The following is a 16,316-nucleotide window of genomic DNA, read 5'->3' on the forward strand; positions in this document are numbered from 1 at the left end:
CTGGCTAATTTTTATGCATCTTTCCTCCAAGAACTTGCATAAACATCCTTAGAACCCCACTGTTAGTCACAATGACCACATCCTCTGGCAACAGATTCCACAGCTTAATTAACACACTGCATGAAAATACTTTCTACAGTTTGTTTAATGAAGTGTCATCTTGTTTGTGGTGTTTGAAATGTTAAACAACCCTTCCCTGCTTAACCATTTCACCCCACTAGTGAATAAACTTCTGTCACGTCCCTCTCTTTTATCCATGCTGAAGAGCTCTAACCTGTTTAGCCTTTCTTCATAAGGGAAGTGCTCCATCTCCTTTTTTTTTTTTTTCATTTTTGTCGCCCTTTTCTGAACCTTTTCTAGTTCCGTTCTGTTCTTTTTGAGATGGACAATCAGAACGGCACACAGTACTCAAAAGTGCAGTTGCACCAGGAACACATAGAAAGGCATTATGAAATTCTGGTTTTGTTTTTCATCCTTTTCTTAATAATCCCTGACGTTCCAATTGCTTCTGTAGCAGCCACGGCACACTAAAATCTCAACGTTATTGTCTACAAAGGTTGCAAGATTTTTCTCGTGTGGTGACTAACTCAGAACCCAGCATTTTGCACCTGTACTTAAAATTATTATTTTTTGCTGTGTTCTTCACTTTACAGTTGTGCACGTTAAATATTATCTGACATTTATATGCCCAGTGTACTTGTTTCACGAGATTGTTCCGCAAATTCTTTTGATCCTATTATTTTAATGACAGAATAATTTTGTTATGCATAACTTTGGTTCTCTCATGTGTCGCTCTTATTTCTAGGTCATTTATGACTGTTAAACAGCACAGATCCTAGTACAGAACCTTGAAGTACTCTACTGCAGGCCCTCTTCCATGATCATTTAGAGGCAGATGCACTAAAGCTAAATGAGCCTTTAATGACCCTCCAACAAGGAAAATTTGATCCGTTGCATGCATCAAAGGGCTTTTACCGAGGAAGCCAGCAGCTAACGAAAACGGAATGGAGATGAGCAATTAGTGTGAAAACCCCATTGAAACGACATGCACTAACCTTTTCCGATTGCCTTTACGCAGGAAAAAGGCAGGAAATCTAACGAGAGGTCTGGACCTCTCGTTAGGACAGCTCTGTGCCAGGAAAAATCATTAAGTGAAAAAATAAACAAACTTTGAGCCAATCCCAGCGCATTAGCAGAGCTAAAAGCGCTGTGATTGGTCCAAAGGACGTCAGAAAACACATCAAATAAAAAAAATAAAAAAAGGATCGGGAGGGGGCAAGGGCGCTCATCAGGAGCGTCCTGTATGGACGGCCTTGCCCCCCCCCCCCCCCGCTGCTCCCCACTTTCCGCCGCTCCCCCCCCCCCCCCCGAAAAAGCAAAATGCTAGCTGCCCCGGTCCCCCTCCCTTCCTGTTCCTGTGTTCTGCAGAGCTAACTCCGCCTCCCGTCATTCTTCTGCCCCGTGCCCCCCCCCCGCTGCCCCCCCTGAGGTCGACTACGCCGCTCCCCCCCCTCCACCGAGACCCCCCTCCCTATTAACGACCTGAGCAGCGCCTCTCACCTCTTTCAGAAGCGCTGCACGGGCAGGAAGATCTATTGTGTTGGTTGTAGAGTCTCCATGACGTCTCTTCTTCCCTGGCCTAGGCCCCGCCTCCTTCTGACGTAAGTAACCTACGTCAGAAGGAGGCGGGGCCTGGGCCAGGGAAGAAGAGACGTCATGGAGACTCTACAACCAACACAATAGATCTTCCTGCCCGTGCAGCGCTTCTGAAAGAGGTGAGAGGCGCTGCTCGGATCGTTAATAGGGAGGGGGGTCTCGGTGGAGGGGGGGGAGCAGCGTAGTCGACCTCAGGGGGGCGGCGGGGCACGGGGCGAAAGAATGACGGGAGGCGGAGTTAGCTCTGCAGAACACAAGAACAGGAAGGGAGGGGGACCGGGGCAGCTAGCATTTTGCTTTTTCGTGGTGGGTGGGAAAGCGGGGGAAAGTGGGGAGCAGCCGGGGGGGGGGGGGCAAGGCCGTCCATACAGGACGCCTCGGACGAGCGCCCTTGCCCCCTCCTGATCCTTTGTTTTTGGATTTTGCTGACCGGGTAGCCACGTGTATGTGTTGTGTCTTTTTTTTTTTGTTTGTTTTTACGTTTGTAGCATGCGCAGAGCAGCCAGCAAAACGCTTGGCTGCTCTGCGCATGATTTAGGGGCCGATTACCGATGTGTATTGTGATTCTTTGATACATTGTACGTTTGAATACCGATCTGAGCATGTGTGACTTTTTTTTTTGGTGCATTCTTCGTTTTTTAAAAATCGTTAGGGACTAACGATTTTGATTTTTTTACGTTTGGTTGCTGCATCTGCCTCTTAGTCCTATTTCCTCTCTTAGCCAGTTTGCAGTTCACAAAAGGGCATGACCTGTCATGACTAACTTCCTAAGGAACCTGTCATGAGGGACTTTGTCAAAAACCTTCTAAGAATCCAGATACACCATATCAATCCTGACACACTTGTTTACGCCTTGAAAAATAATCTAATAAATTGGTAAGATAAGACGCACTTTGGTGAACCAATGCTAACTCTTTCCTATTAAGCCCTGAATGTATGGTTTTTGTTTTTAATATAGCTTAAGCCATGTTGCCTGGCATAGATGTTGGGCTCACTGGTCTATATTTGCCTGGATCCCTTTTAAAAAATCTGGCATTACGTTGGGCTATCCCTCCAGGCCTCAGCTGTCTTGGCTGTTTGGATGCTGGAGTGAGGACTACCTAGTCCTGACAAACTGTTACTCTTGAATCTGTCAGTTTGATCTTACGTCTTTTAGACTTAGGGGGGTCTTTTACTAAGCCGCGGTAGCGTTTAGCACGTGCTCATCATTAGCGTGCGCTAAAAAAACGCTACCGCGGCTTAGTAAGATACCCCCTTAGTGATCTGCCGTAGTTGCTCTGAATCATCTCCATCAGTTTTGCACTGTGGGTGTGATCCAACACCCTCCTCAGTAAGGAAACCATTTTGTTTTTTTTATGCTATTACTTTATTTACCCCAAGCATTGCTCTTACACTGTGACCCAACCCACTCATGGTCTTTTTTTCTTTGGATGTACTTGAGAAAGTTTTTTCGGTACTAGTTCTTGCCTCTTCAGTGCCTCTCATGGGCTGCTGTATTTTACATCTAACTTACTGGTGCTTGTGCTCATCCCTGTTTTCTGAAAATTGCCCCTTTTGCTTTCACCCCCCCCTCTTCATTTTACCTTAAAACTACACTGGCAGTAATTTGGCCTTTTTTTTTTTTCTAAATGGGGAATATATTTTATTTGTGCCTTTATCCTTTTCAGACAAGGCATGCGGCCCATTATTTGGTTCTGGGACATGCTTTTTTCTTGGTCTCTGGAATGAAGCCCCCTCTTTCTGTGCGGCGCTGCTATCACTTTGCTGCAGAGTGCAGTTTGGTTTGCAGAGTCTTGTCTTTATCTGTCTGTGGGGCGCAGTTTCTTCTGCTGTATTTCATCTCCCATTTTTGGGATGGCTCTTCCACCAGGTTATTTCATTTTCCCATTTTTGGCTCTGCTGTCAACACTGGCTTTTGTTTGCTCTCAGGAGCCTGTTTCTCCTAACCTGTTAGAATGGGTGAGTCTAGTTTGAAGCAGCTGCACCAGTGGGTAATACATCAAGAATGCGGTTGCTGTGTGCCTTGCTGATGACAGCTGATGTTCTAGTCATCCTTGGCAGTTGCTGTTCCTGGTTCTTATAAATACTATATATTAGTGAGTCTCTTGGAAGCCTTCTCCCTTGAATAGAGTTCAGATCATTTAGTGTTCTTCACCATCTTGAGGGTTGGCCTTCTCAAGTATACTTCTGCTCCCCAAGCCTGCACAGAAGGTGCAGCTTTTATCGGCCTCTCTGAGCTTCCCATTTTCCTTGATTTTGATCCGAGATGTGTCTGTCTCGGATTTGCACATTGCAGTGTCGCATCTCAGTTCATCAGCCCTTTGGGGCTTGGGGTTGGTTCTGCCCTATGATATATTATCTTATTCCACCCTGAAGGGTGCTCTCTCCTCCTTTTACCATAACTTGTTCTGTGGAAACCTTATTTCAAACTGCCCGAGGTACTTTGGTTCTTATTTGGAATTCCAGGGAGTTGGTCTATTTGGTCCCGATTTTGGAAAGGACCGGACTTCTGAATTTCTGTCTGTTCCTTGGTTCCTTTCTTCCCGTAGAAGGACCTCCTATGGCACTTCTGCTACTCTCAAGGGATCCTGGTTTTCCCTTCTCTCTGACAAGTCTTACTCTTCAGATGGGGGGCCTTATTTTTTCCTGCTTCACTTTACAGTCGGGCAGACAGTTCGCATCGACTGTCTTCAGTTTGTTTTCTTCCTAAGCCACGACATTCCGCTCATTCTTCAATCTGTACTTTTCCCAGTTGAAACTCACATACATCTTTTCTTAGCAGGTTCTCCTAGTTTCCATAGTTTCCTAGTTTAAAGTGTGTCGGCCTTTTCCTGTGATATGCTTTTTGAGGTACTTTCATATCAGGGTGGATCCTGTTCTCTACTCTGGCGCGTCGAGGATACACAGAATCCTGGGAACAATTCTGGATTAAGCTTTAATTCCTAGTAGCCCTATTTCTGGGCTCACCAAAGGTCTTCTATTATACTTTGGCTAAGGCTGGTCTCTAGGTCTCGATTTGAATATTAAAGTTAGCCACCTTTTTTTGTATTTCTTGATTGTCCCACCCTTTAAGGGCACCACATTGCTATATTCCATTCACCTGGACTGGTCTGGTATGACAAAAAAAAGGAAAAATTGTCTTACCTAATCATTTTCTTTCCTTTAGTCTACCAGTCCAGACACCCACCTTGTTCTTGTTGGGTTTTGCGCTTGTGTTGTGTTTTTGGATGTTATTTAGGTGCTCTGTCTCGCACATCTCCTGCATCAGTGAAATGTCTGTATACCTGTTGCATGTATACCACCTCCTTTCTTGGATTTAGTGGCTGATTAGGACAAATAGTCAAATTTCATCACTGTCCGTCACCATAACCAGTTGCACCATTGCTTGGTTATTTGAAATACTAAACATTCCAGGCTGCATGATACGTTCAAGAGGTGAATTCACAAGAACTATGTTTTCTCTCCATCCACTGGTTGATGGACATAACCCATTTGTCTGGACTAGTCTGGTAGGACTAAAGGAAAGAAAATGATCAGGTAAGACCTAAATTTTTCCACTTCCTCTCTTGTTAAATCCTGGGCCAACTGCTCCATGAAGCAGTCATTTACAGCATCTAGCATGTTCTGATAAGATATTTAGTCAATCCATATTGGGGTAATTGAAATTTTCCATTATTATTATTACCACCAAATTGTCTTCCTAATTTCTGTTGGCATTGCTGTCCGTCTTCATCCTGTCCTGGTGAACAATTAATATACCCCCTTATTATTGCATTGCATGGGATGGATAAAAGGAGAGTGTTGAATGTGGGAAAGGGAAACCATATGGTCTACGGCAGGGTTTCCCAGATCTGACCTTATGACCCCACAGCCAGTAGTTTGTTTTTTTTTTCAGAATATCTACAAACATGCTTGACATTAATGTTGGAGAGTTAGTATATGTACATATAGTGGATATCTTGAAAACCAGCTGGCTCTAGGATCACCAGAACAGGTCTAGGACGCCTCAGTTGTCTGAGTTGACACAATATAAGTACATAAGTAATGCCACACTGGGAAAAAAGACCAAGGGTCCATCGAGCCCAGCATCCTGTCCACGACAGCGGCCAATCCAGGCCAAGGGCACCTGGCAAGCTTCCCAAACGTACAAACATTCTATACAATCAAGCCATTGTGACATCACTAATGAGGTTGGCTCTTATTGGTGGAATGAGCCACTATGACATCACAATAGGTTAAATCACTGCTCTATGTAATAAAAGTGAGCCAAGTAGAGGACATAAGTACATAAGTAATGCCACACTGGGAAAAGACCAAGGGTCCATCGAGCCCAGCATCTTGTCCACGACAGCGGCCAATCCAGGCCAAGGGCAGCTGGCAAGGGAAATAGGGAATATGGTGGACCCCATTAGTACTTCTCTGCTGACAGTTATATTTTACTGTTGTGTGTTTGCACAGATCATGTTTGGTGACTAAATGCTTAATCATATGATGAACAAAAGCTTAATTTGAGGCTTGTAGGATATTGTGTATTGACCATATTACGGGCCCCTTCTGGTGGTACTTAACAACATTACATTTAAAATAGTTTCACACCCACCAGACGGGGACTTAACAAGGATCTGGGTTTCCTATCATATTACAAACCATAAATTTATACTGGTTTGTCACCTTCTGATTACCCATCCACCTCTCCCTATCACATCCCCTCCCCCATGCTTTCATGTTTCGATAGATAGATAGATAGATACAGTGGGGGAAATAAGTATTTGATCCCTTGCTGATTTTGTAAGTTTGCCCACTGACAAAGACATGAGCAGCCCATAATTGAAGGGTAGGTTATTGGTAACAGTGAGAGATAGCACATCACAAATTAAATCCGGAAAATCACATTGTGGAAAGTATATGAATTTATTTGCATTCTGCAGAGGGAAATAAGTATTTAATCCCTCTGGCAAACAAGACCTAATACTTGGTGGCAAAACCCTTGTTGGCAAGCACAGCGGTCAGACGTCTTCTGTAGTTGATGATGAGGTTTGCACACATGTCAGGAGGAATTTTGGTCCACTCCTCTTTGCAGATCATCTCTAAATCATTAAGAGTTCTGGGCTGTCGCTTGGCAACTCGCAGCTTCAGCTCCCTCCATAAGTTTTCAATGGGATTAAGGTCTGGTGACTGGCTAGGCCACTCCATGACCCTAATGTGCTTCTTCCTGAGCCACTCCTTTGTTGCCTTGGCTGTATGTTTTGGGTCATTGTCGTGCTGGAAGACCCAGCCACGACCCATTTTAAGGCCCTGGCGGAGGGAAGGAGGTTGTCACTCAGAATTGTACGGTACATGGCCCCATCCATTCTCCCATTGATGCAGTGAAGTAGTCCTGTGCCCTTAGCAGAGAAACACCCCCAAAACATAACATTTCCACCTCCATGCTTGACAGTGGGGACGGTGTTCTTTGGGTCATAGGCAGCATTTCTCTTCCTCCAAACACGGCGAGTTGAGTTCATGCCAAAGAGCTCAATTTTTGTCTCATCTGACCACAGCACCTTCTCCCAATCACTCTCGGCATCATCCAGGTGTTCACTGGCAAACTTCAGACGGGCCGTCACATGTGCCTTCCGGAGCAGGGGGACCTTGCGGGCACTGCAGGATTGCAATCCGTTATGTCGTAATGTGTTACCAATGGTTTTCGTGGTGACAGTGGTCCCAGCTGCCTTGAGATCATTGACAAGTTCCCCCCTTGTAGTTGTAGGCTGATTTCTAACCTTCCTCATGATCAAGGATACCCCACGAGGTGAGATTTTGCGTGGAGCCCCAGATCTTTGTCGATTGACAGTCATTTTGTACTTCTTCCATTTTCTTACTATGGCACCAACAGTTGTCTCCTTCTCGCCCAGCGTCTTACTGATGGTTTTGTAGCCCATTCCAGCCTTGTGCAGGTGTATGATCTTGTCCCTGACATCCTTAGACAGCTCCTTGCTCTTGGCCATTTTGTAGAGGTTAGAGTCTGACTGATTCACGGAGTCTGTGGACAGGTGTCTTTCATACAGGTGACCATTGCCGACAGCTGTCTGTCATGCAGGTAACGAGTTGATTTGGAGCATCTACCTGGTCTGTAGGGGCCAGATCTCTTACTGGTTGGTGGGGGATCAAATACTTATTTCCCTCTGCAGAATGCAAATAAATTCATATACTTTCCACAATGTGATTTTCCGGATTTAATTTGTGATGTGCTATCTCTCACTGTTACCAATAACCTACCCTTCAATTATGGGCTGCTCATGTCTTTGTCAGTGGGCAAACTTACAAAATCAGCAAGGGATCAAATACTTATTTCCCCCACTGTATAATCACTCGTGTTCTCTTTATACAACCCCACTACATTAAGTTTATAACCTAGTATTTGACAAGGATGTTTTGAGGCTTTCTCTGTTTGATGATTGTTGAAATCAGAGTTCTCGCAATCTGTGAAGGAGATATACTATTAGATATCAAAACTGGTGTTCTGCTTCTCACTCTGTCAAAATTTGAAACATGAGACTCAAACGTAATGTTAAAAAAAAGAAAAGAGAAAGTGAACCTGTGGAATGCTATCTGGAGCATAGCCAGCCAGCAAAATGGTTATCAAAGCATGATGTATTTTAGGTATTGTGTACAGTTGTAACTAGGACCTGTTCTGACAAGCCCTTGGTCACTAGAAGAAGCTGTCATTGAGAGCGTATATGGTAAAGCAGTGTTCCTGGTCTACACATGAAAGGCAGGCAGAAATTTGGTTTCAACTGGATGGTATTAGAGCAGTGTTTGATGTATTTATTTAGATTTTTGCTCACACCTTTTTCAGTAGTAGCTCAAGGTGAGTTATATTCAGATACACTGACAGGCTCACACCTTAAGTTCGTTCATGAGGTAATGGAGGGTTAAATGACTTGCCCAAGATCACAAGGAGCAGTAGTGGAATTTGAACCGCCCACCTCTGGATCAGGGGCGTAGCCAGACCTCCGTGGGACAGGGGGGGGGGTCCAGAGCCCAAAGTGAGGGGGGCACATTTTAGCCCGCCTCCCCAGCCGCCGCCAACCCTCCCCCGCCACTTCCGACCCTTCAACTGACCCCCACCACTTTCGACCCTCCGCCTTCTGCCGACCGCCCCCCACTCCACCACTTTTGACCCACCCCTGTCAGCCTTAGTCTTCTTCAGCGCCGGTCTCTGGCGCGTTCGCTGATCTGTGCTGTGAGTCCTGACGTGCTGGACGCCAGGACTCTCAGCACAAATCAGCGAACGTGCCTGAGACTGGCGCTGAAGAAGACTAAGGCTGGTAGGGGTTAGGGACCCCCTCCAGCAAAGGTACCTTGCGGTGGCGGCGGGTCGAAAGTGGAGGAGGGGTCGAAAGTAGAGGGGGCCAGGACTAAATCTATGGGGGGCCCATGCCCCCGTGGCCCCACCTAGCTACTCCCCTGCTCTGGATGTCAAAACTGTTACTCTAACCACTAGGCCACTCCTTCTCGTGTGTTAAACAGTCTCTTTAGTGGCAATGACTGGGAGAAGAAGGGGGTTGGTTCGTTCAAGGTGATCACTTCTTCATTGCCTAATGGAGCTGCCAATTTCTGGCTGCATTTTGTTCAGAGTGGACATAGACCTGTACAGGGCAGGGGAGGACAACCTTTGTACACAGAAGACCGCATGAATGTCGGCACTACCCCTAGCGGGCCGCAACATTATGCAGTGTAACTGGAAATGCACCGAGCTCCAAAGACCACTTGTTATACATTAAGTAAGACTTGCAGTTTCCATCGTTTTAGTTAGTGGCTATTGTGAAAATAGTAATAAAATACAGTATTTAAAATCACCAAAACTCTGGTTAATGACGATTTGTGTATACCTCTCATGGTCTTGGGGGGACGGGCCCAGGTTTGCCCACTTATGGTCTAGGACACAGTGCAACTTCATATATGTTTTGTGGAAAACAAATGTCATAGATTGGAGATTTTTTTGTCCATGTATCAGTATTGTTTTCAAGAGAAGGAAAAAAAGACAACTGGCACGGGTTTAGCTTCCTGTGCCTTTCGGGCACTTGCTGTTAATACGGTGGTGTATGCCTGAGGATGGCCCGTACCCTCCTTGTTTGCAGAGTCTGTAACCCCTATTTAATACAAGAGAGAGCTGGGTCCAGCTTTGTGTCAGAACTGCCTGTAACGTGTAAGTAGGTGGAGGCATAGATGCATCATCGAGTGAAAAGGCTTGCAGCATCAGGCAGGATTTAGCAGAAGGGAGCTGGCTAGCAAGTTACTCAGACTGCTGTGTTCTTGTCTCTCTCTCTCTCAAGAGTTGAGAATGAAGCGGAGAGCATCGGACAGAGGAGCTGGCGAAACGTCAGCTAAAGCAAAGGCACTGTGCACAGGGAGCAACGCCAAGAAAGCAGGACCCTTCATTCTAGGTAAGATGTGAGGGGTTTTCCCCCAGTGCAAAGGGTTTGGGACTGGCAAGTTTTGAATTCATTCACACATGGAAATGGACAGGAATTCTCTCTAGAATCTGCATGACACAGTAGAGCTCACCCTATAAAATCCTCATGCATGCTGAACAAAAGGGTTCTGCATAGCCTGCAGCACCTCCTATATATGTTCATATGTTCCATGTTCGTCACCTCTTGGACTGGGAATTCTGTGCATGATTGAATCTGTGATGTCTTGTTAACGTGGGTGCATTTGAAAGTGTGTACAGTGAATGCAGTATCTGTCTGCATAGGTGGCAGTGGTCTGTTTGACCACAAAATGAAACGGCACTGAGAGAACCATTTCTGTCCAGTTCAAACTCTTATTTAAAGCCCCTATTGTAATGGGGTGTGTTGCCAATGGCAGACTTTCACTTGCACCGCTGCAGCTCTTGACAGTCATCAGAAAGCATTTTCTTTCTTGAAAGGAAAAGTTGAAAGGCAAGCAAAGGTCTGCAAATCATTGCCTGAGCGTCTGAAAGCCTGTTAATGTTGCGGCTACTGTAGAGTCAGGCAAAATGTATGGTAAAGCATATAAAGTGTATATGTTGAGGGAGAGCTGGGCTTTGTCTTGCTCTATTAGGAAAATTAAAGTTGGTTTAGATTAGTGTAAAGTGCGTGCCGCCTGCATTTTTACATAACACTGTATTACTCATAGCTTTCATTTCTGCAAAGAAGTAAGAGCATTCTGTTATGTTCTGCTTAGGACCTCGTCTAGGTAACTCTCCAGTGCCAAGCATTGTTCAGTGCCTGGCAAGAAAGGATGGCACAGATGACTTCTACCAGCTTAAGGTAGGCTAGCTTGAAAGTAGACAACACGCTTTTAAAATGTGTTGTTTCTTAAAATATCTCCCCCGCCTTACCTGTCACACTTTTCTTGCCATTGGTGATTGCATGATTTTTCTGGTTGAATCAGCTCTGTCATATGCTGACTGGTGCCGCCTCTTACCCTCTCTGCCCTGCTTTCTTCCTTTCCTCCGCATTACTTCACTTTGCCAGTGACATTTTGTGCTCTGTTTATTAACTGGAGCATGCCCACGGTTAAATCTCCATCTTTTTAGCTCTTTAATGTCTGGAGCCAGGAATTTCAAATGCATATAGAATGTTTTGGTTAAATGATAGGAGCTTATGGGGCTCCTGTATTTTTGAGTGACTGAGCTGTACAATAGGGCAGATGTAGAGGAAAGGAGCCAAACTTACAAGATGAGTATCATTAAAAAAAATGTTATTGTCCTATACTTTAAAATCAAGCTGTGACTTGAAAATATTCTGTTTTTGAACTGTCAAACCCTTATTGTGCCATTACAGTAACTCTTTATTCAACTTGGCGTCAAGAGCTTTGGTACATGGCAAAGTGTTGTGATAGCCACTTATTTCAGGTGGGCTGAGGCTTGAAGTATAAGACTTGCAGCCTTCTCCTTAGAGAGGGTATTGATTTGTTTACAGCCTGTGCTGGAGTATTTAAGTTTATTTCATGGGTCCGTAGTTAGGAGTATTTCCTAGTGTTTCCCCTGAGGCCCAGTGCGTCGGGAGGGAATTTCTTCAATTGTGCCCTGGGGTCTACCCTTTGTTTTCCTGTTTGTGTTTTTGGATAGTACATATTGTTTCATTTCAGACATGTGCAGTATATAAGTTGGTAAATTGTCAGGAATCCTGTCTGTGTCTGTGACCGTAAAAATGGCACGGTTAAGCGGTTTGTTTTATTCTAAAATTCATGTCTTAAACACAATTCCTAGACTCTTCATACACTCAAGTGGAAGTCTGGAGAGCATTTTTGTTCCCTAGGAAGAGTTGAAAAACCATTGCCCAGTTTCTCAGGGCTCAGAAGGGCCACCACTAGAGAGATTATCATAGGAAGCGAAACTCCTTTAGGCAAAAAATAAAGCTTTTCTTCTATTTTTAAGTATTTAGTATTTAAAGGAAATAATTAAAATGCCTGATATAAAACAAGGAAAAGTAATGCTTTTTCTATATTTCTCAGTTTTATGCAATTACCTGCAGAATTATGTACGATATTGCAAAGCTAAGTGCCCGTTTACTAAGCTGTGTGGGGTTCCTGTCCACGTCTAAAGCAGCAAAAATGGCCAAACGTGCAACGCACTGTGACTAAAGCGTTCCGTGTTAGTTTCCCATTTGCACATTCTTTTGGGAGGGAGATTGTCAGGGGTGGAGAATGGGCATGGATGGTGCTAATCTAGTGTGCCGACATTACCGCTGCACTAAGGGCCAGATACTATATATGGGGCCTAGAAAATCCGCACGGAAAACATTTCTGCCTAAGCGTATTCTGTAAGCTGCACCTATATTTAAGCACGGTAAGTAAAATAGGCTTAGTTGATATTCTAGCTCCTAAAATAACGCACCTCAGTTTACATCAATGAAAATGTGGCATAAATCCCGGCACGTAGATTTAGGCGTAGAAGGCCGTATTCTATAACGTGCGTAAATTTTGGAACGCCCACTAAATACCCATAACCACACCCCTTTTTGCCCCTGCACATTGAAATTTAGGCACAGCGTGTTGCAAAATAAGCTTAGGGAGTTCTGCGTATAAATTCTAATTTTCACCAGTTAGTGCTCATTATTGCTTAAGTGCTGTTGATGCTGATTGGCTTGTTAAGCAATGGATCCAGAAAAGCTTAGCGGAGATTGGGAGACGGGGCTAGTGGTTGGGAGGCGGGGCTAGTGCTGGGCAGACTTCTACGGTCTGTGCCCTGAAAATGGCAGATACAAATCAAACTCTAACTACTATAGGAGAATACAAACTCTATAGAAAATATACCAACCTAACAAAAGGAGTTTGATTAATATATATGAAGATAGTTTGGAGGTGTCCCTTTAAATTGGTGGAAAACAAATTCTTTCACCCCATATACAATTTAAATCTTAACAAATGGAACCTCAAACCTCCTAACAAGGAACAATACCAGAGTATTACCAATCCCTTGAAGGGTTTTTTTCGCCGCTGCAGAAGTTCTGTAAGGCTCCGGAGTCCTTTTGGGGGGGATTTTTGATCGAAATTTTCCTGAAGCTGTTACGCCTGGATTAAGTTAAGTAAACTTGGTTTGCTGTATATTTTGGTAGGATAGAGAAGGTTCCTTTAAATATTTATCTGAGGCTTTATGTTATCTTTAATTGAACTTCAGGCTTTTTTTCCTCCCAGGGGGGCTTCTTTAGGTAGTCTTTTTTTCTGGCTGGGGTCAGTTTTGGGTAGTTTGGTTTTTTGGTGTCCGTTTAATTTATATATATTTTTTAAGAGGGAAAGAGAGTTTTTTATCCCATACGGTTTTCTCATGTAGCATGAGTTTTTGCGTTGGTTTTTTTTTCTCTTTTTCTTCCTTAAATAGGAACCTATGATATTAACCTACTCCTGTTTATACAAGGGATTGGTAATACTCTGGTATGGTTCCTTGTTAGGAGGTTTGAGGTTCCATTTGTTAAGATTTAAATTGTATATGGGGTGAAAGAATTTGTTTTCCACCAATTTAAAGGGACACCTCCAAACTATCTTCATATATATTAATCAAACTCCTTTTGTTAGGTTGAGATACAAATCAAAGTCAGGTCTACACATAAAGCAGCACATATGAGTTTATCGTGTTGGGCAGACTGGATGGACCGTACAGGTCTTTCTCTGCCGTCATTTACTATGTTACTATGTTAAGCCAATTAACTTACACGCATTCTTACAGAATAAACTCTAGTGCGTCCATAATGCTGGAACTCTTAGCACCTCCTAAATAGAATAGCTCTAACATCAGCGCATGGCTGTTAATGAAATAAATAGAAAAAAAAAGGCATTTTTGGGGGGCTTGGCGCACGAGGAAAGTCCCGTGTAAGGATGCTCTAAGCCCATTTCTTAGTGCAGCTTAGTCAAAGGGCCACTTAATTCTTTCTGTTTTGTTGGGTGTGTTTGTGTTAAAAGCCTAAAAAAACTGAAATACTTTTGTGTTCTCTCATGAAAGATTCTCACTTTGGAAGAGCGAGGGGATAAGGGAGCAGAGACGCAGGAAGAACGGCAGGGCAAGATGCTGTTGCATACAGAATACTCTTTGCTTTCTTTGCTGCACAGTCAGGACGGTGTGGTTCATCACCATGGACTCTTCCAGGTAAAGAGGACACGAAAGGTATCTTGCTAAGGAAAACACTAGGCCTTCACGATGCCTCAGTCACACGTCATTTTGTGGTGAGCAGCCAGGAAATCGGTTGTGTGTTGGATCTATTTTGAACAGCACTAGGTTTGAGGGGGAATGTGGGTTTCAGAGAAATATGTTTTGAGTGTAATTAAGTCTTTGACGTGATGCTGTAGGAGGATATTGAGGGACACTTTGCTATTAACAGCTGTTAGATGGTATTAAATTAAGGCTGCAAACCATTACACAACATATTTTGTTTATATAACTGAAATCCAAATACCTGTGTATAAAGTTAAGTTTATAGAAATCATATTGAATGTGTATTAAGTGGGAATGTATCTGAAATGTACACACTGATTGCATGTTTATCCAGTGTTTCCTTTCAGGGATCCTTTTTAAGTAAGTAGTAGCTTTTCTGGATTCTCTTAATGTCTTGAATTACTGGCATTTCTTGTTTATGCAGTACAATGTGGGATGCTGTTATCTTCCTACATTCTGTCCACGCTTATGTGGCTAAGTACCTGCTGTGCAGTCTAATGCTCCGTATCCATTACTTGGTCTTGGATGCCACAGCAAGTCCAGACTCCTAAGAGGAGTGTTTGGATATCTGTAATCTCATGCTGGATAAAATTGCATTAGGGATCTTGAGATCTCCTCCAAAGTTGATGCTCTCACTAAAATATTTTGGTAAGATATTCATTTGTACTACTTGCATGTCATAGCGCTCTTAACACTCATTTTTCTGGGGCGTAAAGGAGGAAAGAAAAGATTTCCTATGTAGTTTGATCTCTGCCTCTTCTCTGTGAAGGAGGGGGAGGAATCTTCAGCATAAGAACAGATGAATAGCTATGCTGGGTCAGATCGATGGTCCATCTAGCACAGTATCCTGCTTCCAACAGTGGCCAATCCAGGTCAGGAGTACCTGGCAGAATCTCAAAGAGTAACAGGATTCTGGAATCCAAAACAGTAATACGATTCTGGAATGTTAGAGAATATCGAGATTCCAGAATCCAAAAGGGGAGCAAGATTCCGGAATGGTGGTAGCAACATTTCATGCTACCAATCCCAGGGATAAGCAGTGGCTTTCTCCATGTCTGTCTCAATAGCAGATTATGGACTTTTCCTCCAGGAACTTTTTAAAACACAGATATGCTTCGGCAGCGAGTTCCAGAGCTTAACCGTTCTTTGAGTGAAAAAATATTTTCTTCTATTTGTTTTAAAAGTATTTCCATGTAACTTCATTTGAGTGTCCTCTAATCTTTGTACTTTTTCAAAGAGTAAAAAAAAAATCAATTTACGTTTACCGGTTCTACACCGCTCAGTATTTTGTAGACCTCTAATATATCCCTCCTCAACCATCTCTTTTCCAAGCTGAAGAGCCCTAGCCTCTAACATTTCCTTCCCCTTTTTTGTTTGTTTGGTTGGTTGTTTGTTGCATTTGTATCCCACATTTTCCCACCTATTTGCAGGCTCAATGTGGCTTACATAGTACCAGAGAGGCGTTCGCAGACTCTGGTGTGAACAAATACAAAATGATGTTGTGGTAATAGGTTCTTGTGGAACAGTCTCTTTAGGGTATCAAAGTGGAAGGGTTGTGTTATGACCATACGTACTTTGGTTTTGATGTGTTGCAGAGTTTGAGTATTTAAGTTGGATCGGTAGGGTATTCCTTTTGAAACAAGTTAGTTTTTAGCGATTTCCGAAAGTTTAAATGGCCGTATGATGTTTTCACAGCTTTCGGTAATGCGTTCCACAGTTGTGTGCTTATATAGGAGAAGCTGGATACATAAGTTGATTTGTATTTAAGTCCATTGCAACTTGGGTAGTGGAGATTTAGATGTGTTCGTGATGATTCGGATGTGTTTCTGATTGGTAGGTCTGTGAGGTCTGTCATGTATCTCAGGGCTTCGCTGAAGATTATTTTGTGAACTAGGGTGCAGATTTGGGTTACCCTTCTTTGAACCTTTTCTAATTCCGCGCCCAGAACTGCACACAATACTCTAGGTGAGGTTTTACTATGGAGCGATACATACGCATT

The 16,316-nt window shown here is 43.6% G+C and overlaps 1 protein-coding gene across 2 annotated transcripts in view; it reads left to right on the top strand.

Annotated features, from left to right (window-relative positions):
* The window catches only part of LOC115479814 (serine/threonine-protein kinase 40), a 77,102-nt gene that overhangs the window by 30,982 nt on the left and 29,804 nt on the right, over window positions 1–16,316 (top strand). For both annotated transcript variants that reach the window (XM_030218028.1, XM_030218029.1), the window contains exons 2-4: window positions 9,975–10,085; window positions 10,849–10,934; window positions 14,108–14,251. In XM_030218028.1, coding sequence (XP_030073888.1) covers window positions 9,975–10,085; window positions 10,849–10,934; window positions 14,108–14,251 — 341 coding nt within the window. The remainder of the gene's footprint in view (window positions 1–9,974; window positions 10,086–10,848; window positions 10,935–14,107; window positions 14,252–16,316) is intronic.

This window comes from Microcaecilia unicolor, chromosome 11 (assembly GCF_901765095.1).
Source record: "Microcaecilia unicolor chromosome 11, aMicUni1.1, whole genome shotgun sequence".
In the NCBI taxonomy this organism is placed as follows: Eukaryota; Metazoa; Chordata; class Amphibia; order Gymnophiona; family Siphonopidae; genus Microcaecilia; species Microcaecilia unicolor.